At 40.6% G+C, this 23,780-nt stretch overlaps 2 protein-coding genes across 4 annotated transcripts in view; one reads left to right on the plus strand and one right to left on the minus strand.

Moving 5' to 3' along the window:
• The window catches only part of GLDN (gliomedin), a 39,801-nt gene extending 20,687 nt beyond the window's left edge, over positions 1-19,114 (plus strand). Inside the window, exons 6-10 of the mRNA XM_074966350.1 lie at positions 769-888; positions 9,622-9,705; positions 9,799-9,924; positions 11,123-11,273; positions 13,601-19,114. Of these exons, the coding sequence (XP_074822451.1) occupies positions 769-888; positions 9,622-9,705; positions 9,799-9,924; positions 11,123-11,273; positions 13,601-14,060 (941 nt within the window). The 3' untranslated portion in view covers positions 14,061-19,114. The remainder of the gene's footprint in view (positions 1-768; positions 889-9,621; positions 9,706-9,798; positions 9,925-11,122; positions 11,274-13,600) is intronic.
• DMXL2 (Dmx like 2) overlaps positions 17,987-23,780 on the minus strand; it is a 103,991-nt gene continuing 98,197 nt past the window's right edge. For all 3 annotated transcript variants that reach the window (XM_074966349.1, XM_074966347.1, XM_074966348.1), the window contains 2 exons: positions 21,611-21,828; positions 17,987-19,481 (listed from right to left, as the gene is read on the minus strand). In XM_074966349.1, the coding sequence (XP_074822450.1) occupies positions 19,272-19,481; positions 21,611-21,828 (428 nt within the window). In that variant the 3' untranslated portion in view covers positions 17,987-19,271. The remainder of the gene's footprint in view (positions 19,482-21,610; positions 21,829-23,780) is intronic.

Genomic DNA, 23,780 nt, shown 5'->3' on the forward strand with positions numbered 1-23,780 from the left:
GGGATTATGCTCCCCAGCCTAGTGTAGTTCCCCACAAAAGCCTTTCTACTCAGGCTTTGGGCTGAGAGATGTGTGAATTTCATCCTTGTCCAGTACATTTTCACATAGTAAATTTCCTCCTACTCTCTCACAGTGTAGTTTTTTCCTATTAGAAAATGACAGGCAGATTTCCACCCAGGAATGCATGCAGGAAGCCCATTGGCAGCTACAAATAAATGCTGCCTAAAATTATAGCACTGTAGCCTCTGATGCTGAGAGCTCAGAAAACAAAGTGATATAAGGCAACCCTGCTTTAAATTAAAGCTCAGTGTTCTCGCCATTCTTCCATTGTTGCTGTTCCCCAGGCACTGAAAGGACCTGGAAACCAGTTTATTTGTGACAGTGGGACAAGCACCAGGCTTCTTTAAAAAACTGGGTGCTATTAAAATCGATGTCTATCAAGAGCAGACAGGATACCTAGTGCTGCTCTGTCACTGCAAAGCCATTTGCTCCCTTGTAAACACAAACGAGGAGAGGTCTCTGTTTGGGAATAGACAAGCATTCAGCTTGTTACTCCTGCAGTAGATATCACTGCTGGATGGAACTCTAACCAGCTCTGTATCTGCTGAAGCAGGGCGCTGTGCTGGGGTCATTTCCAGGCATGGGTAGGGCCTTTAGTTCCTGCAAGCCTCTCTCAATACATCAGATCCAATGCATACAGTGTCCCCTGCTGAGAGGAGGTCTATTCACCTGCAGCAACTGTAATAGTCTATTCTGCTTTCTACCTAGGTGCAAAGGGGGAGCCAGGGCCCCCAGGACCCCCAGGGCCACAAGGTCCTCCCGGGCCACCAGGGAAACGCAAAGCAAAATCCCAGGTTCAGGAGAACATGTACAGCAGCAAGTGCACAGGTCAGTGTTGGTGTCTGGGGTATCCTCCATTATTCTCATGCTTTCCTTTATAGCAGGTGCAGGATTACACCTGTTATAGGGCTCCATTTCCACTAAGCACTTAGGTGTGTGCTTAACTCTGCTAGCTCCAGTGAGACTACTCACATGCTTAAAGTTAAGAAAATACTTAGGTGCCCTGGCCAAGATGAGGCTGTAATCAGTCTCTATAACAACCCCATGCTTTCTCACCCTCACTTCTTTCTCGCTGTGGGGCTACACATTTCCATGTGGTGTTCTCTGCTGGATGGAATAAGGGTGGAACATAAGTGAAATCTCTGAATTACGAGAGGATGGGAATTCAAGAGTTAACTCCCAAGAAGGGTAACTCAAAAACAACACGTCAAATATCAATAGTGTGTGCTATGGGAGGGAAAGGCTCTGAGAAAGCTGAATGAAAATAACAGTAAAAATTTGAAAATATTTGAAAATAGGTGTTGGGGGTTTTTTTTGTTTTTACAAATTTTTGCTAAACTGTTGTCTTTTAAATGCCAGTCTTAAATATTCATGTGGTGTATGTATGTGTGCAGATATTAACTGTGTAGTGAAATGCCTACTCAGCTGCTGAATTGAGTTAGACTTGAAGAACTTTTGATGCTGGAGGAGAAGGTAGTGCCACCCTCAGAGACTGCATGTCCAAAAGAAATGAACATGGGGTAGGGTGATGTCCTGATTTTATAGGGACAGTCCCGATATTCGGGGCTGTGTCTTATATAGGTGCCTATTACCCTCTACCCCCGTCCCCATTTTTCACACTTCCTGTCTGGTCACCCTAACATGGGACTTTGCATCAGGAACTCCTGAGTTCTGTTTCCACCTTTCCTGGTCACTGGTCATAAAAATACTGTACAGATATTATTTAGGTAGGTCTCGTGCACCTCCAGGAGATACAACTGATTCCATTTTGTAATTACTTTGGGGAAATATCATTGATTCCATGGTACAGCTAGGAGAACTTAGGCTCGACTGGGATGGGTGATTAGCCCAACATCACATGGCAAATAATTATCAGAACCAGCATGTAAAGCCAAGTCTTCCTCCCTCAGCCAAAAATGGGGCTTTTTACCCAGTGTACAGGGGCCCAATGGGCTGAGGTGTCACCCGTAGTTTGTAATTCTTTTAAGCTTACAAGAGGCAGTGTATACATGACAAATGTGTAACAATGGTACTTCATGCTCTTCGTTTACGTAATACGCTCCTTGCCATTGTTCTCTGTCCTTAGTCACAGTAGCATACGATAAACAAAGCATTTATCCATGTTTTATAAGATAACTCTTTTCTCAATCAAAAATAGATTGAAATTATGCCTCATAACTGAAGTATATTTACATCTCTGGAAGAGTTCCTCTTCGCTATGCTTGAGCAGTGTCCTGTCAATTAGCATTCTTCCATTTATCCTCTTCTCCACCAGAAAACTAGCAGTAAACAACTTGCTCTCTACGCAGCAGGAGTATTTCGTAAAAAAGTTGACAGTTATAAATGTGCTGAGCATCTTGCCACCCCACCAGAGTTTAATACAGGAATAAGATATTAGTATTCTTTTCAGCGAAGCACTTTTGTGGGAAGGAAGGGTTGGTGTCAACATGTTATGAAAGAATGTATTAATATCTATTATTGCCTGTCTAAACTAAATGCTTCCTTCTGTGCTTGGCATTTTAAACTGGCTTTCTGGATATATTTGAGTGTCTTCTTTTTGTATATTTAGGAAGGAGATAGTTTTTAATAAAGAGAATGAGATGTTTTATTGGGTATTAGCATTTGCCTTTGAAAATAATCACTGTCTAAGTACTGAGTGTTGTTGTTTTGAGGGACCAAAGTTTTTTCAGAAGTGACTATTGATTTTAGATATTTCAGTTTTTGGGTGCCCAATTTGAGACATGGACAAGGAGCATGTTGCTCAGAAAGTCCTAAGCACCCACCCTCTGGAAATCAGGCCTTTTAAGCTGTGTCCACTTGAAATCACTCATTATTATTTAAACTCTCAGCCACAATCATCACAGGACACTCCTGTGGAAAAAAATGGCAGAAAATGAAATTTTAAGAACCCAGTTCTAGTCATTTCCACATCCTGGAAGAGAATGAGCCAAATTTTGCCAATGGAGAGTTGGCACAATTAGAAGAGCTTGAGGTGATGACTAAGAGACTCAAGCAGATGGGTGCTGGAAGCAAGACAATGTACTGTGATAATCCTAAAAGATCTCAGCTCAGAATAGCCACAAGATAAGGAAAGTAGAGAGAAGATACTACAAAACCATCACATTTGTCTTGCTTAATCGCTTTTGAGAATGCAAGCAAACTTTTCCTCTTGGGTCCTCATAATGAACCCTGCTGTCCTGTTTTCCCTACATGCACAATACATCCACTGAAACCAATGAATATTTCAAGCTTTATAGCAACAGTTGAAATCTTCCTAGTGGATCTGGGAAGAATTTTGCTGAGCAGATGATGTCCCTGTTTAACGAGATCAAAGTAGTCCACCCCAAACTCCATCAGAAGATAAATGCTGTAATTGCTATGTGGAGATGCAGAAGAAGGTGAATTTAATAATGACTAATGGAAATAATCTGTGAACATGCTTAGTAAAGTGGGTTTTCTTTTTTAGTTTTGTAGTTTAGCTCAAAGGTGAATGTCACAATAACTTGATGCTGTCATTAATGTTGAAGCATGTGGAGTTATCATTAGATCTCACCATTAATACTGGATTTCATATTCTAGTAATTAGGGTTGCAGTGGGAACATGGTGTTTTTTCAGCATTCAGGACAGAGCTCTTGATAGTTGTTGGGAGTAATGTTCTCGGTTTCATCTTGTGCCATTTCAGCTGCTGTAGCCCTTTACCTTGCTTTGTCTGCTGTGTCTACCATATAATTTATCTAGTGAAAGGAAGATAACTGGGGAAGTGGATATTAACAGCCATTAGCAATGTCAGCCTTAGGTTAAAGGACTTCAGGTGAACCAAGGCTAGTACATGCTTTAGAAATATATATGTAGTTTTTCTCACTGTGATTCTGCAGCATTTGCTAGGATGAAAATGCAGTTCTTATTATGAGCTGTCACTGTAAGTAGTTAACGGAGTTAGTATCAAACAGAGTATGTTTCAATCTCTTCTTTTCTCTTTCTTTTATTATCCATGTTCTGATAGTACCGATCAAGAAGCAGAGTCCCATTGTGCTAGGCATTGTACCGAGAAGTGACAAAGACAGTCCCTGCCTCTAATAACTTCAAGTATAGGTATCAGACAGGAGACAACAGGTGGACTAAACAGACAAATGAGGTGAGAGGATTAGGTAACAATAAAATGAACAGTTTAGCAGAAGTCTGACTTCAACTTGAAATATAGAAACACAGGAATAAACAGATCAGAATAATGGGCCGTCTAATCTGGTATCCTGTCACCAATCTGATGCCCCATCCAAGGTCCTTCGGAGGAAGATGTAATACCCTTCCAAGGTACGGTTTTGCAATGTCATGCCTACAGAGGGAGTTTATTTTTAACCACGGCAATTCATGGTTAGTTTATGTCCTGAAACATCAGGGTTATATTGAGATAGTAAACATTTTTATCCTAGCTAATGTAACTCTGTATATTTTTTAATCTGTCCATTCTTTTTTGAATCCTTAACAGCTCTTGGCCTCTATAATATCTTGTGGCAGTGAGTTCCACATGTTAATTGTGCACTTTTTATATACAGTGTAGGCTTTACTTTACTAACTCTTGACACAATAATCACAGATTCCATATCTTGTTTTTGTTAGCACAATGTGAATACAACATTGCAATTTAGAGAAACGGCCGCCTTTCAATCCACACAGTGTTTCTGATAAAACATTGATAGTTTTGATCAATTTTGCAAAACACTTCATACTATCACTGGCTGACCATAGGTCCCTTACCCTACCAGCACATCTGTCTAGTAAACATATATATGTGCTAACTTAATAGTTTAACTAACTAAACTAACTTGTTACATTTAGTGTCCCAAAAAGGAACCAGAAAAAGACAACTTGAAATTAAGACGATGGTTTCAGATGCTAATACAGATACTAAAAAGAATCTAGTTAGCTAATATTTTTAAACAATTAATAAAGAAAACTTGATTTCCTCAGAAAGAAGACAATAACTAGTTAGGAAATGCATCTCCGAGCATGTTTTGTATTAATAGTGTTGCTGTCATTAACTGTTTAAAAAACTCTGACCAAACACACAACTCCCCACCCCCATCCCTCCAAAAACAGTGGTTTTAGTGTCATATAAACTCTGTTAACCTCAGACAGAATATTTTATGGTCAGAATATACAGGGTGCTAATCTTTTTTGGACAAGGTAAGAAATGAAAATTCCAAATGGCAGATTCTCAAGCTGTGGTTTATCTCAAAGTGCAAAATATCTTTTAGTCTTAGCTGCTTTTGGTTTCTTTCAGCTAAAAGTTCATGGAGAATATAACTATTCTCAAACCCAAATACTGCACTCAACTTCATCAGGAACACTGACCTGGTCCTTGACTGTTCCACAGTCTCAGATAAACTGCCGTCTAGGAGAGCTGCTTGTACAGTTAACTACATTAATTAGAATTAGTCTGGGAAGCATAAACTTCAGGGGTGTAATTTCTTAGCTCTGGGGAGCTTTTGACATGAGAATTTCAAAAGATGATCAAATCCTATGTATCTGGCTCCCAGTAACTGGCAAGTATAAGATACAATATTATTCAAAACTAGCCATTCTGCTTCTTGCGAAGGGTTCAGCAAAGACAAACATCTGTGTTGAGATATTAAAACTCTTTATTAGAGTATTCAAAACATGGAGGAGGCTGAGATGTTGTGCTGTCTTGGTTAATATGGTAGATACAGAGATGTTCTATTCTCACTTTTTTACCGACTTCCTGTATGACCTTGGGCAAGTCATCGAACCTGTATCCCAGGGGTGGGCAAACTATGGCCCGGGGACCACATCTGGCCCTTCAGATATTTTAATCTGGCCCTTGAGCTTGGGCCAGGGAGCAGGACCTGGGGCTTGCCCCACTCCGGTGCTCCAGCCGGAGAGCGGGGATGGGGCTTGCCCCCGCTCTGCACGTGCCATGGCTCTGTGCGGCTCCCGGAAGCAGTGGCATGTCCCCCCTCTGGCTCCTAGGGGACTCCGCACGCTGCCCCCACCCCAAGTGCCGCCCCCACAGCTCCCATTGGCTGGGAACTACGGCCAGTGGGAGATGCAGGGTTGGCGTCTGCAGATGGGGCAGAGCACAGAGCTGCCTGGCCGCGCCTCCACGTTGGAGACAGAGGGGGGACATGCTGCTGCTTCCAGGAGCTGCTTGAGGTAAGTACCACCTGGAGCCTGCCCACCTGACCCCCTCCCGCATCCTAACCCCCTCCCCCAGCCCTCATCCCCCTCCTGTCCTCCAAACCCCTTGGTCCCAGCCCAGAGCACCCTCCTGCACCACCAACCCCTCTACCCCACCCCAGAGCCTGCAGCCCCAGCTGGACCCCTCACACCTGCACCCCAACCCCCTGCCCCAGCCCAGAGCTCCTTCCTGCACCCTGAACTTCTTATTTCTGTCCCCATCCCAGATCCCACACTCCCAGCCGGAGCCCTCACCCCCTCCCGCACCCCAGTTCCGTTTCATGAGCATTCATGGTCCCCCATACAATTTTCATACCCAGATGTGTCCCTCGGACCAAAAAGTTTTCCCACCCCTGCTCTATCCTTCCTCCATCTGTACAGTGAAGGTAACTCTAGTTACCCTTTTTGGCACAGTACTTTGACATCATGGGATGAAAGAGGCTGTATAAGGATTACTAGAGTCTGGCTGTGGACACTGATTTCCAAAAGCCACATCTGGATTGAGTTGTTGGGTCTTTTTTGAGATGGGATGTCTGTGCGTCTGCTCTCAAGGGTGGACAGCTCTGACCTCATCACCCAAAACCTATGCCCTTTGTAAATGATTTCATTTGCTCATTTTGTATCAGAAATCCTCCATGTTGTGCTGCACCAGAGGTGGGAGTGAGGGGCATGCCAGAGGAAAGAGCGAGAAGCACTGCAGGGGAAATGGATCAGTTAATCTGTTTCTTCCTTCCAGAGCGTCAAGCTGCAGTTGCATGCAGTTCAACAAATGCACTGTTTTAATGTAATATTTGTATTACCTTGATGCCCAGGAACCTCAATCAAGGCCCCATTGTGCCGGGTACTGTATGAACAGCTAACAAAAGACAGTCCCTCCCACAAAGAGCTTGCAACTGACACATCAGACAGGATAAAATAGTGAACAAAACAGATCAACAGGGTGGCATGGGTTGGGAGAATGGCGTTACAATGAGCTTGGGCTACCTCCAGCCATGCTAAAGTAAAAACAGAACTGGGAACTGTTCCTTAGAGAGGCTCTCTGTAAGTGAATCAAAAATGGGTCATAAATTGGTGCTGAAAAGGCAGCTGTGGCTTTGCAGAATAAGTAAAGGAGCCTGAATAGTTTAGGGAACATTACAAAAGAATATTTAAAAAAAACAACAACAGAGTTCTTTCCAATAGGAAAATGTTTCCAGCTTTGTCTCTATTGTTTTCTTTCTATGAACTGCTTTTCGGGGGGAAGGATACATAGTTCATAAGCTCCCTTCCTCCTCCGCATTGTTTACAATTAAGAAAAGAAGCAGTGTAAGACGGCTGCCCCATGTTCTGTCAGCACTAAGCCAAGCTCTGGTGTGCATTAGTAGAGGTACTCTCATTAAAGGCAGGAATGGGACTGAGCCTGCTGCCCGCTGAGGATACCCCCTCTTGTGGTTTGTAGCTGTTTTACATGTGAGTTTATCAGCCTCTAGTGTTCCCAAACAAACATTCTTCATCATATCAACGGACAAGTTGGACAGCTGCCTGCCGTCTCATCTGCCTCACCTGTAACGGTGCCGCACATGCTCCCTAGCAACTCACAGCAAGGCATTTACATTTCTGTTGTTTAACAAAATTATGTAGTCCCAAAGTAGACTGATAGGCTGAAAACTTTTAAGGAGGGAAACAAAACCAGCCCAACCTTCCTATCAGGGTAACGAAGGGAATAAAGGCTGCAGTGGTAGTAAACACTCAAATGAGTTCCCCTGTAAGTCAAGTTGTATATTTCACTGCATAGTCCAAGGCAGACAGAAAGGTAGAGTGTGAAGGTTTTAGAAATCGAACCCTCTGCTTCTTCTGTAGGGGTGGAATCAGCACTTCTTCCCCCTTCTATTGCTTTTCACCCTAAATCCAGAGATTTTCCTCTATAGGGCTCAGAGAGATCAATCAATACAATCAAATGTGGTAGGAACTGGCTCAGAAGTGTACAGCTTCAAAGTACTACACAAACACGTTACATCCACCCCATAGGTAGATAAGGTGGAGACCATTATCTTGTTCTTTGACTCTCGTCTGTCAGCTCAGCAGAGACAATGGGTCTGAATGAAATCTCTCCACCACTTTCTGTCTTGTGCCAGCATCACTGCTTCATCTGGGGACAGTTATAGAGAAGCCAAATAACTTAGACAAGGCCATTGAGTGAGCCAGTGGCAGAAACAGGATTAGAATTCATGGATTCATAGCTCCAGTCCTGTGCTCAGTCCACGAGATTGTGCTGCTTCTCATGACACTAACCTAATGTCAGCAAGATGTAATTCCATGCGGAGAAACAGAGTTTGGGGCTCTTTGGGTTTGTCTACATGGTGCTTTAGTCTGCCCCAAAGAGATGTAAATATTAGTCTGCAGTAGCGTGATGCACTCTAACTGTCCCATGTAGACCATTCTGGCATCTACTAAAAGTTCCCTTGTGTGTGTTAATGTAGTCCTGTTTCAACCAGTACTATGTTAGTGTGCATTAGTGAACTTTCAGTGTGCATCAGTAGGGTCCACATGGACCAGTTAGTGCATGACATGCTAGCATGGACTAAAATTTACACCCCTCTGATGTGGACTAAAGCACAGTGCAGACAAGCCCTCTGACTGCTTGCTCCCACGAAGGTCTGAGGAAGACTTTCTTATTTGTAAAAGGGAGAGACAGCATATAAGATGTTGCTGCATCAGGTATGAGAACTGTGGAAGCATAAGGCTCTGGCTGCAGCTTTGCACACATACACCTAGGGACAATATGCCATACTGGAGCAGATTGAAATCTGTGGAAGGGCGTATGTGTGAACAGAATTGCTTTTTATATTGAAATAGTGGGGAGGGAAGACTTTCCCCATGTCTGGCTTCTACGCCTGTCTTATTATTGGATGCATTACTAGCCACTTATGTGTATTTTTAAATGTAAGGATTTGTTTGACAAGTGCAAAAAGTATTTTAATTTGGTTAATCGACATGTTTAGCTTAAAGAAAGCAAGAATTATTGTTTTAAAGTGTGATAAACATGGAAGCCACACAGCATATGCTAGTGTTATTATCCCCAAACTTATCTTTATAGCCAACTTTATAAAATTGCAATTCTCAATTTTGACACAACCTTAACAAGTGACAAATGGAGGCGGATAAGTATTAAACTGAATGCTCTGTATTTCATATTCCACGCTTTTTTTTTTTTTTTTTTTTGCTTGTAAGAAATCTTGATATATAAGAAACACAGGGGCAGATCCTTAGCTGGTATAAATTGTCACAGTCCATGCACTTCAGTGGAGCAGTTTACACCAACTGACAATGTGCCCCAGATCTGTCAAACCTATTCAGAGGTTTTGTTTTCTGTCCCCCAATTTTAGGTGAGACATGTGCCATACCAAACGATGACACGCTCGTAGGAAAAGCTGATGAGAAAACCAATGGGTACCACCCAAAAAAAGCTGGTAACTTATTCTAAACATGATGCACTGTTAAAGTCTACTGTTTACTTGCAGAGGTTGGGGGTGATCCAAATTTATTTTTCTCTTTGCTATTAGAATGCGTCATTAAATCAATAGGAAGCCCCACTGAGATGGGTAAGATACAGCAAACATTTGGAACATGGATGAGGGAACCTGCAAATAGAAGTGATGAACGAATTTGGCTTACGATGCATTTTTCAGGTACCATGGATATAACTGTGGATAGATTGCTCCTATATTGCTTTTTTCCTTTTTTCAGCCAAATCAGTATTTTTAGAAATATAGGTGTGTAAAAACCTGTAATGAGTGAAAGTGAGCTTTAGTGGGGAGGTCTGTTGCCCCACAGGTTGAAAAGCCAGGAGCAGTACTGCACAGTGGAGGTTATTTTTAAACCCAAGTAGTATAATTTTTTCTTCTTATAAACTAGAGCTGGAACAGTCCTCGTTGTCTGCCTAATAATTTATTATAACCTTTTAAAAGGCCTTTGTGCCTTAAATGTGCCACAGCATCAATGACTTTCTCCTGTGACTTCCCTACCTTGGCTCACAGGGTCATGTGACCCCACCTTAGCCAACAGAAGAGTTCTGGAAGAACAACAACAAACTTGAATCAGTGTGAGTGGAGGGAGGCCTCAATTTTTCCAAGTCTCGGTCACATTTTTTTGAAAACTTCATCTGCTTTCATAATATATCTGGACACACCTATTGGAGCCTCAGGAAAGGTATTCGCTAGCACTGCTTGGAAAATGTGGAAGGGAGTTTCTTTGGAAAATTTTGACTTTTCAGTGGAAAGAGGAAAAATTTTGGCTGAAAACCAAACATTTTTCAGCTGAACTGCTTTTGGGCTTTGACCAAAAAAAATTTCACAAAAAAATTCAAAAAAATTGTGGAAAGCAGAAAGTTTTGCAAAAAATTCCTTCATTTGAAAAATCCAATTTTCTGTCAAAATAGTTTAAAGGGAAAGTTTTCAACCAAGCCTAATTTTCATGTGTCTTATTTTTGTTCATTTTTACATCAATCCTACCATTTCCCTGTGACTTCAGTTTCCTAAATTGTGGCTCATAAGTTTAAGGGTTTAAAAAAATTGGGAAAAAAAAGAGAGAGAACAGGAAAAAACATGGAAATGGGCTGGATTCTGAGTGACCTGGGTCCCAGTCCACTGTTGGAGAATCCAGATGCTTCTGCAATACAAACGTTGAATAATAAACACAATAATTTGGTCTTAGATGGAGCCTTGTCTCTGGGTTTTTGTGTTCCAGCACTCTGAGAAATGTTAAAAAATGTGGCTACGATTGGCAGGAACTTGATTCTGATAGAATTGTATCTGGATGAGAGTAGAGATGTCAGATAGTTCAGTAAACCAACTGGCTGGTTTTCTTTCCTGTTTTCCCTCCTCTAAGGAAACATCATAAAAGAATATGAGAATGCAAATGCATTGCTGAATGACAGCTACAGGATCATTAGCCTCCCGGGGATCTTTTATGGATGTGGCCATGTGATATATAACAACTGTCTATACTATCAAAAAGGAGGAACCAGTATCATTGTGAAGTAAGTCAAAGATTAGCCTGATGGCAGCTTTGCATTCCCCTGGTTGGAAGGCACAAGAAGTAATGAGAACAGGGAACGTGAATGGAGATTAAAAGGGCAAAGATGAACTTCAGTGGGAAACCCCCCAACATTTTGTAATACACTCTGTTCTCTGTGTCTACATGTTCTGTAGTATCTTTGGGTTTCTTTTGGGATTATGGGTGGAAAGAGAGGGTGGATAGGAAGGGTAGGTGAATGGATAGTGGTATCTAACTCAATGGATAACTAGTTCTCCATTAGCTGCTACTAGAAATGGCCACCAAATTCAGAGGTGGAGCCCACAATGCGTGACAGGAGAATCAGTTGTCAACAGGCTCTCATCTTATAACTTGTATTGTTCTGACAAATTTAGACCCTGAGCCTGCAGTTGGACCCCTGCTCTGGGTATAATCCCACTGAAGTTAATGAGGCTCTAACTGGGGAGTGGAGGTCTAATGGTGGGATCAGGGCACAGAAAAAGCATGTGAGAAAGAAAGCAAGGAAATGAATCAGTCTTTACAAACATTAACTATTTTGAGCTAGCTAGATCTTCATCCCAGGGGCAAGCCCTGCTGCTTCAGTGGTGCAAAAAGGTCTCAAAGCAGTGTAAATTAGAGCACTCATACGGAAGCCCTACCTTATTCTAGGGACTGGTTCAGCCCCATGACTGGGGGAAGTGGACAGGTGGCTTAGAGCCTCCCTTTCCCACTCAGCTGGCCCCGAGAAAGTTCAGCCCACTGTCTTGATCGTCTGTTGTTTCAGACACCCCCCTGGATCATGTTAATCACGTCACGTAATTATGAAATGTAGGACATAGTGCAACATGCCTTTGGCACAGGAGCTTCTTGGCATGCCAGGCCTTCTTGTTGAGTTGGCACATATGCATGGCAGTGCAGTAGGTCAGTCACAAAGTCACATGCAATCTAGTGCTTCTAGTAGTGGTCTCTAACTTGTGCTGAGCATGGACTGCCATGTACCAGTACTCAGGTGGCAGGTGATTACAAGGCAACGTGGTGAGCCCGCAAGCTCCCTTGTAGAGTGCCGACTTCACAATGTGATTGCACATAATTAGAAAGTTGCTATGGCTTTCCCACCCCACCTCTGCTAGGTCTGAACCTGGAACTGCACATGCCACCACATCTGTGCCTTGTTAGTTTTTACTGAGGAGTTGGGCAGACAGTGCTAATCAAAAACAAAATTCAGCCTTGTGGGAAGAGCCAAGCAAATGGACTTCAAGGACAAGTTAAAGATTCCAACTGCTTTCAAGTTTCCGGCTGAGTCTCTGAGATCTGAGCCAAAAACACCATTGTATTTTGAAGTTTCTCCCCAGGCAGGTGTGTATCTCTGGCACCTAATCAAAGGGATACAGTGAGAAAAGATTGTGAACTGGTTGCTGGGATCATACATTGTTTGTTCTGCCAAAGACGCTTCCAGTTCCTTGCACCTTAAATGTTCTCAGACTTTGTTACCTGAACCACCTTGACTTATCTTGACAATATAATATGATAGGGTACCTACTGCTAAGAGATGGCCTTTCTATTATTAACCACACTTTTCAGTTATTAGTACCTCAGGCAGAAATTCTACTTCCATGCAGAATAGATTGGCAAAGTCTTCAGTGGACTTCATAGAGTCTCTAGCTCTTCTCCCTTTTGGGTTATAGAAAGTTCTTCTTGTGGGGGGTTATAGTTTTATGTGAGGGACTCAGTGTAGGGGGAGCTGGCTGGGGGATGTTGCGAATGTTGCTTTGTTGGAAAAAACCTTATCAAAGAACAAGGTTTTGCAGCATTTCCAAAAGTTATCAAACTCTGGATTTGTCTCATCTCCTCTGGCAGCCTTTCCAGGGGCAGATCTCCTCTAATGAGAATGTTTTGTCCCTTTCTCTCATGTGCTTCATTCCAGAAAAGATCTTCAGATACCAAACCAGAACTGGGGGTGGCAGCTTACAGGGCACAAATCTAAAGGATAGAGATGGGAGTGTTGGGTGCCGGTTTGTTACGATGCTCTCACCAGACATCCAGGGAAGACAGATGAAGGATTATTAACTGTTTTGATGGGATTATCATGGTATTTATTTAAACTCGGAGAGGATGCAAGCACAAGCAGTGTGATATGAGCACACACGATTATTTTTGTCAGGAAATCCTAAACACTTTGAGCAAAGGTTTTGTCCTGTTTTTAAAAAATTATAAAGGAAAGGCAGTTCTTCCCGAGAGACATCTTCATTATTAAGAATTTACCCAAATTATGTATGTATGAAAAGCAAATTCTTAAACCAGCATCTTAAATATTTATTTTGTTTCTTTCAGATTTGAGCTTGATACAGCATCATTCAGAACCCTGACAATTGAAAATGCCTTACACGATGGTCGCCACTACCTCTTTTCTAACTCCAAGACGTACTTCAACGTGGCAGTGGATGAAAAGGGTCTTTGGATTATCTATGCCTCAATTATTGATGAAAATATCATTGTAGCACACATTGACGAAGAGACATTTTCAGTCGTTCAACATATCAACACTACATACCCCAAGTCCAAAGCTGGCAATGCATTCATAGCATGTGGAGTGCTATATGTTACTGATACTAAGGATATGAGGGTAACTTTTGCTTTTGATTTGTTGAGAGAGAAGCAAATAGATGCAAGCTTTGAGTTAAGATTGGCACAATCTGTTCTTGCTATGCTTTCCTATAGTCTAAGAGATAGAGACTTGTATACATGGGAGAATGGCTATTTAATGCAATACCCTGTACATTTTGACAGCTGAATGCTATTTTAAAATGATACACCATGCTGGCCATATTAGGCTAAGTAGGTTATTTAAAGCTATATCTTATACATCTCCTCCCTTTAGTATACACACATATTTTTCTATTGAAGGTTAGTGGTTGTTTGTGTCTTCATAAAGGGGAGACCAGATCCCCTTGTGTCATTTAAATATACTTAGGCAGTTCTTGGCTTTATAGAGAAAGAGCTGTGTGTTAGAAACTTATTTTTGTTTTTTCCCTACCATGCAGGCCATAATTATATCTACTGTATACTGATTAGTCTACAATACTATGTTCAATAGGGTCTGTTTTTACTCTTAATTTGCAATTAATGTCTGCAATTATCTTCTAGTCAGTGATTATAGTTTAGTACAAATGTCTAAACAATGTTTACAAATAAGCTTCTTTGTATCATTTGCATTTAATATTTTGCATCAACTCTGAATTTTGTTTAGTTGCGGTATTTTTTTAAAAATTGATGTACAGTGATTAAAATGATCAGGAACAGTAATTTTTGTACTTAAGTAAATACCGTAAAGACCAAAGTAATAGTTTATTAAAAACTCATTCCATATTTATAAGTCAAAATAGAAAAAAAAAATAGAAAAAAGCAAGCATCCTGAAATTTGACAAATCTGGCTAACTACTAAATAACCAAAAAGCAAATAGAGAGGTGATGTAAATGATTCCTAGTGAAATGTGAACTTAGGTTTTCTGTGGGAGGAGGTGCTACAACAGGGAATGTAGTCAGGGCAGATGAAGCTCCTTTTATTTAACTTTTTTTGATTGCTTATCTTGATCTAACCTCATCTTTCTCACCATTTTATGGACATGTAACTTGCCCTACTATGCTTCCAACAAATTTGGCCCAAATTTACACAAAACTCCTAGTCACAAATGAAGACTGTACCGTTGGATTAGCATATTGTAGAAAAACCAACAACCTAAAACTTTGAATGAGAGTGAATGTACTGGTCAAAGTGCTTATGATGAAACTGGTTGTCCTGCTTGACTTTAGTCTTGGATTGCATTCAAATAAATGATAGTTGCAGCTAAGAAAATATAGCCAGGAACTTTTGATCTTGATCACTAGGAAAAATGACATTTTAGAGGCTGGAAGGGATTAAGTTTGTTTGGCCTTGAAGAATAATGTATTTAATAGTTTGACTACTAGCAACTAGACTATGTAGCTTTTTGTTTAAATTACTATGTTTGAAACTCTGCTCCAGTTCCTATTGCTTGAGCCTGATTCGTCACTGGCTTGAGCCCTGCATAGTCATGTAGTCACACTTGTGCAAAGTGGGTGTAATATGTTAGCACATTAGAATGGTAGTATTTAACACCCACTTTTAAATGGGTAGAAATGACAGTGCAAGGCAGAGGCGAATCAGGCCTTTGTGCTTAAGGCAAATAGGCCAGAGTTTCAATTTCCATGTGTTCAGCAGCACTGTGTGAAGGAATTTAATTAACTTCAGCTCCATTGGTATCTTTACAAGCGGATAAAAACAAATCAACAGTTCCCAGGAACTGCTGTACCGGCCAGCTGCTAGAGCATATCTCATTTAAAAAAAAGCAAAACACATTGAATATGATTATCAGACCTATAGTATGTTAAACTGAGAATTTGGCCTAAAATGCATTACAGGATGGAAACCTCCCCCAGCAATGCAGCCACCTGCACAGGCAGGTGACCCTCACTAGCAATTTGCCCCTGCCCATCTCAACTCCCACACACTGAAAAGAAGTCAGCACCAACCTTTCAAATTAAACACCAGGCAAAGGAACATTGTTGAATGGGTTATGTTCTCAGTATCACTCATATTTTTAGAGTCATCACAAAATAGTGATGTGCCATCTACAATATATCTTACTCTCTACAGTAGGGTATTTATTTGCAACAGCTTTCTGTGATGATTTGGGGAAATTTTCTGTGGACAACAAATGAATTCTGTTGAAATTATGAACATCTGTTTGTATCAGCCTGCAGACACTTTTTTGAATGTGGGTGTTGGTTGCTTTCCTTCTCTGATGTCCTTTTACCACCATGTTTTCCAAGGGTGGGTAGTAGCACAGGGCTAACAATGTACGGGTGTTAAATATTGATAGTTCTCGTTAAATAGGAGGATCCTAGACAAAAGGCTGACTTCTACCAGAAGTTAGTTTATCAGGGGCATCACCTGGTAGAGCTCTATGCTCACCTGTTGAGAGTGATCAGGTAGTCACATGACACAGGAGACTGGTAGTTTATAAAAGGACAGGAGGGTGGTCCTCTGGGTTTTTTTGTTGGTCATTTTTCACCACCTCAAGCTGTTGGAAGCTGTTTCAGGAGCTTAAGGAGGCCAGAGCTCACTGACCACATTTGGACCCCACCAAAGACTTCCAAGGTAAAGATGAACTAGAGTGAAGGGCACTGTAGCTGGAGTACTTGTTCTCTCTGCGTACTCCTGTACTTTCTCTCTTAAGAATTGAATTGTGACTATGTAAACAACTAACTTTTTTTTAAAAAGGGAGCATAAAAAATAAATACAAGTGGGCAGAGTAATGAGCATTTCTACTCACGAATAACACCCTATGAATTATTGGCTATCTCAATTCCATATAAGTACCTTCTTCGCCTGTTTCTAATCTATTATATCAGCATAGCTACCACAATGTTTCCTCCTTAACTGCATCAATGACTGATTTCCAAATGGTGGGAGGAACAGATCTCTATAGTTTAAAGCACATTTTAATCTTTCTGAATGAAGACTTTATATAATCTGTTGTTAAACTTCACTCAAAGTTCCTTCGTCTTTATGGGTTTCAGCTGAAAGTTCATCTTCACATAACCATAGTAAAAATAATTATCCAGAGACAGAGCAGCGGATCTTGCATATAACAACATTTTCCCCCTCCAACCCAACAAAAAGTGTGATCTTAATGGGAAGGTTGCTCAGTGTATTTGCTGTGAACATAATCACTAAACCATAGGCAGTGAAAACAAAGTAGGTGTACTAAGGATGCATTTCCACCTGAAGTTTGATTTTCTGATGATTGTAAGTTGAAGTCAGATGCTTTGATATCGTTTGAAAGTGTTGTGTGTAACAAGTGCCCGGATACGTAACTAACCTGCTTTGAGTTATATTAACCCTTTTCAAAATATGTAGTGGTTAGATGAAGCAGGAACTGCTGCCAGTAACAATATCAGAAGCATTAAATATCATTGTCATTTGCTGCACTATATTTTAATTCATTTTTGTGAGTAACATCCTCCTTAAGTTGCAAGTTCAATATATTAAAAAGAATCACATATACTGAATCTACTTAATTTAGCTTTAGGCTGTTAAACTACAAATAATTTAGAACGTTTTTTGTTTTGCTCATTTTGACTACATAAAATACTTATTTTAAATTTCACATTTTAGAGCTGGGATTTATTACCAGTACTACTGTAATTAAAAACTGAGGAGACACTGGCTAGGAAAAATAGCAGTAGGATTAGGAAACCTTTCACCTTTAGGACAAATTTAATGCAGGCTGGAAAGGGAAACTTTTCTGATCTGAGGCATGTCAAATGAACTAGGGGATCTCGGACCAATTACTGTTTCCATCAAATTGACACCATTGTGGGCAACCTTATCAGAGAGCCCAAGGACTGAAGCAGCAGGAAGGCGAATTAATTCACCCAAGTGACCGGATCCGTGCTGGCAGGATGATGTAAGAAGAGAGTGTAGTGCAGCTGCCTGTGCTGTAGAAAGTGAACTTCAGTTCTGTTAATCTTGCACCCCTTGGGAGCAGCGAAACCCAAGAGGAAGTCTGATGGCAAACCTCTTTTCTTGCCAATGACAATTTTAGCTCTAATGGTGACTACAGATCTAATCATGATACTGAAGTTTCAACAAGTCTGTTTAAGTGCAAGACAAAAGATTGCATAGGAACTAACCTGTTCCATGAAATAAAAGGAATTTATTTAACTTAAAGGTAAAACTAACAAATGACACTTCCTTTTCTTTCATATCCATACTTCACAACCTGCAATTAAAATCCCCTTTGGAGAAAGGTACATTTTATCCCATTATATTTTACATTGCAGCACAGACACCAAAATTCTCATTGAAGAAGTAGGACAATTAGTTAACATTTAAATACACAGACATCCATTCCAATATCTTATTAAGAACATGGTTTTTGTTTACACAGAAAAATACATCTAAATATGACAACAGTGGCTAGTATATTACAAGCAAACAATACTGAACTCTGCATAGTTTATATAATATGCTGTGGTAATAACTTAAATTACCAGTTTTATCAACTATTTTTTAGCTGGCCACATAAAGCCTGACATTTATCTGAAATGTGGCATTGTAAGTTACATTGGTATTCTCTTTTATAGCTTCATTTAAGGAAGTCTTTGTTTTCCCTGGACAAATATAAGAGTTTCAAAACTAAAAGCTAACTAAAAACATGTTTCTCTTCACTACAAACATTTAATGTTCACATTACATTTCTAATGTAAAGGCAGATCTCCAAAATATAAAACAGCCATCAAAGAAAAAGTAATGTGCAAATAAAGAAAACACTGCATTTTAAAAACGTGTTCATGTGCAATGTATAGTATCAACTGTGTATTTAATACTACCTGGTAAAAATATCAGCATAAAATGATACATGTGTCTCACAGTACTTTCTTCATTGCACATTGTTCCACAGCTTTTGCATCTATTACACTTTCCTGGCCTACAAATTCTTCCATACTCTGAATACCCTTCATTACAACAGGCTATTTTTTAAATGAGTGGTTGTAGACATGCTTCAATTAGTGGCAAGAACTGGAAGAAAAATAAAACCTGAATCACATTACACACTGCTTGTTGACTTTATTTAGCCACAGTGCTTGTATATGTCTGCGGCTACTGTTAGAATCTGTGTAAGATGCTTACTAAGGGAGGCTTGCTGTAGGTTATTGAGCTCTAACCTACCTATGACTTCAATGGGTTTTATTCTTTGTTTTTTACAATGCACAACATGCATTTCCATTCCCACCAATCTATGTATGCAGTGCTCAAGAACCCTGCTTTAAAAGTCAGTCTTTTTGTGTTTCATATAATATTTAATGCTGCAGTAATTGCTCTGAAAGCAATGTACGATAATTCCTTTCCTTAATGCATATTACTGCATTGTAGCTATTTAACGGAACTGTATAGAAAACAGGCCTAAACAGCGTAAATCTACAGAACGTCAAAAATGCCTGCAGGGATGTTGAAAGCATTAGGTAGAACTCTCATTTTCAGTGTGCCATCTGCTCCACAGGAGAAGATGCGATTGTCTTGCACAGTTTCAATCTGCATGACTCCAGCACCAATATTTCTGAATATGGACTGTTTGGCATGTTCGTTTTTAAAGGAATGAATTAACCCGTAGCCTGAGAGTCCCCAGACCTATATTGAGAGAATGACAGACAAGACAGAATGAGGTTAAAATGTGCCCTTTCTATTGAGAATCTGGATCAAAACCTTTGCTGCATCAAAACCCATTCAGCACAGAAGAAGGGAGAGAAAATATGGATGGTCAGAGAGGAAGTTGTACAGCTCCAGGATTCTCATGATGCTCTTTTACTGGCATAAATTAGAGCAGCCTAGGGGCTGCTTCAATGGATGACAGCTGTCCACAGTCTCTTAAGCGACCATACACCAACCGTGAATTCATATGTAGTGAAGCTGAGCTCCCCTCCACCTCATCCTGGCCTTCTCTGTTACCTGCATGCCCCACCCTATGCCCCCACTTCTGATTTATCCCATATGATGGGGGTGGAGATGGGAGGGGTGTCTGGCATACAAACTGCTTTTATGCCAGCTAAGAATGCCCCTCTGCTGGAATAGGGGCACAGAATCAAATTTCATTAACACTGGTGCATAATGAGTTTCCGACTTGGGACCCAGTTCTGCAAAGTGTAGAGAGTCCTCAAGCTCAGTGATGTAGGTTTAGGCCATTAGGAGGCAGGGGTTCTCTTATCTGACTAAAAGAAAAGGAGTACTTGTGGCACCTTAGAGACTAACCAATTTATTTGAGCATAAGCGTTCGTGAGCTACAGCTCACTTCATCGGATGCATACTGTGGAAAGTATAGAAGATCTTTTTATACACACAAAGCATGAAAAAAATGGGTGTTTACCACTACAAAAGGTTTTCTCTCCCCCCACCCCACTCTCCTGCTGGTAATAGCTTATCTAAAGTGATCACTCTCCTTAAAATGTGTATGATAATCAAGTTGGGCCATTTCCAGCACAAATCCAGGGTTTAACAAGAACGTCGGGGGGGGGGGGGGGTAGGAAAAAACAAGGGGAAATAGGTTACCTTGCATAATGACTTAGCCACTCCCAGTCTCTATTCAAGCCTAAGTTAATTGTATCCAATTTGCAAATTAATTCCAATTCAACAGTCTCTCGCTGGAGTCTGGTTTTGAAGGTTTTTTTGTTGTAATATCGCAACTTTCATGTCTGTAATCGCGTGACCAGAGAGATTGAAGTGTTCTCCGACTGGTTTATGAATGTTATAATTCTTGACATCTGATTTGTGTCCATTTATTCTTTTACGTAGAGACTGTCCAGTTTGACCAATGTACATGGCAGAGGGGCATTGCTGGCACATGATGGCATATCACATTGGTGGATGTGCAGGTGAACGAGCCTCTGATAGTGTGGCTGATGTGATTAGGCCCTGTGATGGTGTCCCCTGAATAGATAAGTGGGCACAGTTGGCAACGGGCTTTGTTGCAAGAATAGGTTGCTGGGTTAGTGTTTTTGTTGTGTGGTATGTGGTTGCTGGTGAGTATTTGCTTCAGGTTGGGGGGCTGTCTGTAGGCAAGGACTGGCCTGTCTCCCAAGATTTGTGAGAGTGGGGTGGGGGGGAGAGAAAGCCTTTTGTAGTGGTAAACACCCGTTTTTTCATGCTTTGTGTGTATAAAAACATCTTCTATACTTTCCACAGTATGCATCCGATGAAGTGAGCTGTAGCTCATGAAAGCTTATGCTCAAATAAATTGGTTAGTCTCTAAGGTGCCACAAGTACTCCTTTTCTTTTTGCGAATACAGACTAACACGGCTGTTAGTCTGAAACCTGTCTTATCTGACTATAAAACATACTGCACCTCTATAGCATGGTTTAGCTAAGGCAAAGTTTCCGCACAGTCTCTCTCTGTTGCATTCACCTATTGTCTTTCCTCTTGTATTCAGATTGCAAACACTGTGGGACAGGGAGTGTGCTTTTGCAGTGTCTAAGCAGAACTGGGTACTGGCCCACAATTGGAGTTCCTAGGCACTACCCCAATACAACTAGTTAAAATTCTTATTTAGAATTTGACGTTATACAGCTACTGTGACTACCCTATAGATCAAACTGGCTGTTTTTTAACAATTACTATAGTACTGTTGCAGGAAAAAGAAATCCAAAGGAAAACAAGAACATATTCAGAAAGGAAGACCATAATAAATTAAGATAAATCAGCATAATGCACTGTGCTTTCTCCATGTAAAATTCATATAAAAATTCAGCCACTTCAATAATCTTACCTTCATGTTACCTTCTGCTGAGCCTGTTGCAAAGTATTCTTCAGAAGGATCTAGTGAAAGAGCCTTAATAGCAGAGTCATGCGCTTGGAAGGTATGCAGGATTTGTCTCTGTCTGATGTCAAAGATGCAGACACATCCTTTTCTGCCTCCAGAAATCAACAGTTGCTGCTTAGGTGCATACTGAAGCACTGTGGCACCATGATCATGACAAGTGAAGGCTGAGACACATTGTAAGATTGTTACAGATCTGTAGTCTTGTGTAATCTTCAATTTTAAAGTACAGTTCTATTCTGAAAGGTGACTGGCAGTTTTTTACTCCATAGATATGCTCCTTTTGAGGGTGTGTGTATACAGTCATATCTGCTACATGAATGACAATAACTCTTTACACTCATTAGAGCTGCAGAGCCAGCAGAACTAAGAGTGAGATGGATTCTATTATTCCTTTAATCAGTTAATTTTGATTTATAGTTTAAACACACATCCCTGGTTGAAATTATAAAAATTGAGAAAATATAAAATTCATACTGTATGTTAAATTACATTAAAAAACTAATAAAAATATGGAAGTTGTAAAGCAGAGCACTCAATTAGAAAATGCCAAAAAAAGGTTGTGCAAACTTAATTCGGCCATCTTGTGTGCATGCATTATGATAATCTTCAGTTATGGGATCAAACGCTATTTTCTCCACAGGACCTCTGCTTCGTTCATTTTCTCTTAAAACTGAGATCCAATACTTCTGTGACACCGTACAGAAACTAACTACATTTTACAGCCCATATTTTTTAAATATGCGTTAAAATTTGCTTGTAACTCGCATGTATAACTGCTTGAGCAAATGCACTGATTACTAGCTACATGCATACTTATTAAAAATTATGTTTTAAGACAAGAAAATTTAAGCACAAGTTCAATTCTGAGTTGTTGAAGTAAAAGATGAAAGTACTCGACAGAGGCAAATACATTCATGAAACAAAAACATCCGTTAAAAAAACACAGGGTTAACCACAAATGCTAAATTAGATTTGCTTTGTTGTACCAATATACACTCATGGTATTCCAAGATGCGTCTATGAGCACAATACTCAGAGCTGTCCTTCACAATCAGAGCTGGCTTGCTAATGTGGCACCAGAAGACTGACTCTACAATGTCTGGCAGCCAATAACATAATTCCTTTCTAAACTTGGACCCAGCCTGGGTTATAAGATGTCTGGCAGGTGGCTAAGCACTCACCATAGCAGGCACAGTCAAGTCTATCAGCCTCTTTCTACTGTATGTGGCATATAAAAAGACTCCAGCCCCAAAGGTCTTCATTCCCCAACAAGCAGAATAAAGAAAAGGGGGCAAGTCCAAGGCAGTTATCTTTACTGGTCATGTGGATAAGAACACCAATGGAGGAGCTAATGATGGTCTAAAACATATAACACATATAAAACACTCTGAGCCCTTCACTCTTCACCTGATCAACATCAAGTTGCACAGGGAGCAATATCCTGACATCAGACTCCCCTTTCAGACTATTACATTTTCTCTTGGCTGCGTGTCCTTCCCTCATGCTGCTCCTTTCCCACAATCACAACTCCTCTGTTGCTGGACTTTCCCCCCTTTTCACCGTAATCACTCCATCTAATCTTTCCCATCCTTGCAGTTTCCCTCACTCCAAAGACCTCAAAAATACATCCTCTTCGGTCACAATTTATATTAACATGAAGAGGAAAAAATTCATCATGGAACATTCTATACCATCAAGATAGATACACACACAACTTCCCAACCACACAATCTTTCCTGTAACTCTTGTGTCCATCCTTGACCTCGTTTGTTAAACTTAAGTGGGCATCATGCCTGAATTAGACTGTAAAGCTCTTTGGGACAGGCCCTGTAACTTCTTAGTCACAACCACCAACATACAGCTCCCCTGCTTCAAGGCAGTGCTGAAAGCTATAATTAACTGCCAGTTTCAGGAGAGGTCTACATGCAGACTTATGGACCTGTTAATGATGACTAAAAAGTTTGAACATTTGGTGCCAAAACCAAACAGTTGCATTCAAATATTTAACCCTTTATAAACACCTTCACAAGATGGCCTTGCATGTGACCTTTTCTGATGCTCCTTTTTTTTTTTTACACTTTGGTATGTACAAAAGTAGACTCATGTTGGAGGCCAT

Source organism: Natator depressus, chromosome 10, assembly GCF_965152275.1.
Source record: "Natator depressus isolate rNatDep1 chromosome 10, rNatDep2.hap1, whole genome shotgun sequence".
In the NCBI taxonomy this organism is placed as follows: Eukaryota; Metazoa; Chordata; order Testudines; family Cheloniidae; genus Natator; species Natator depressus.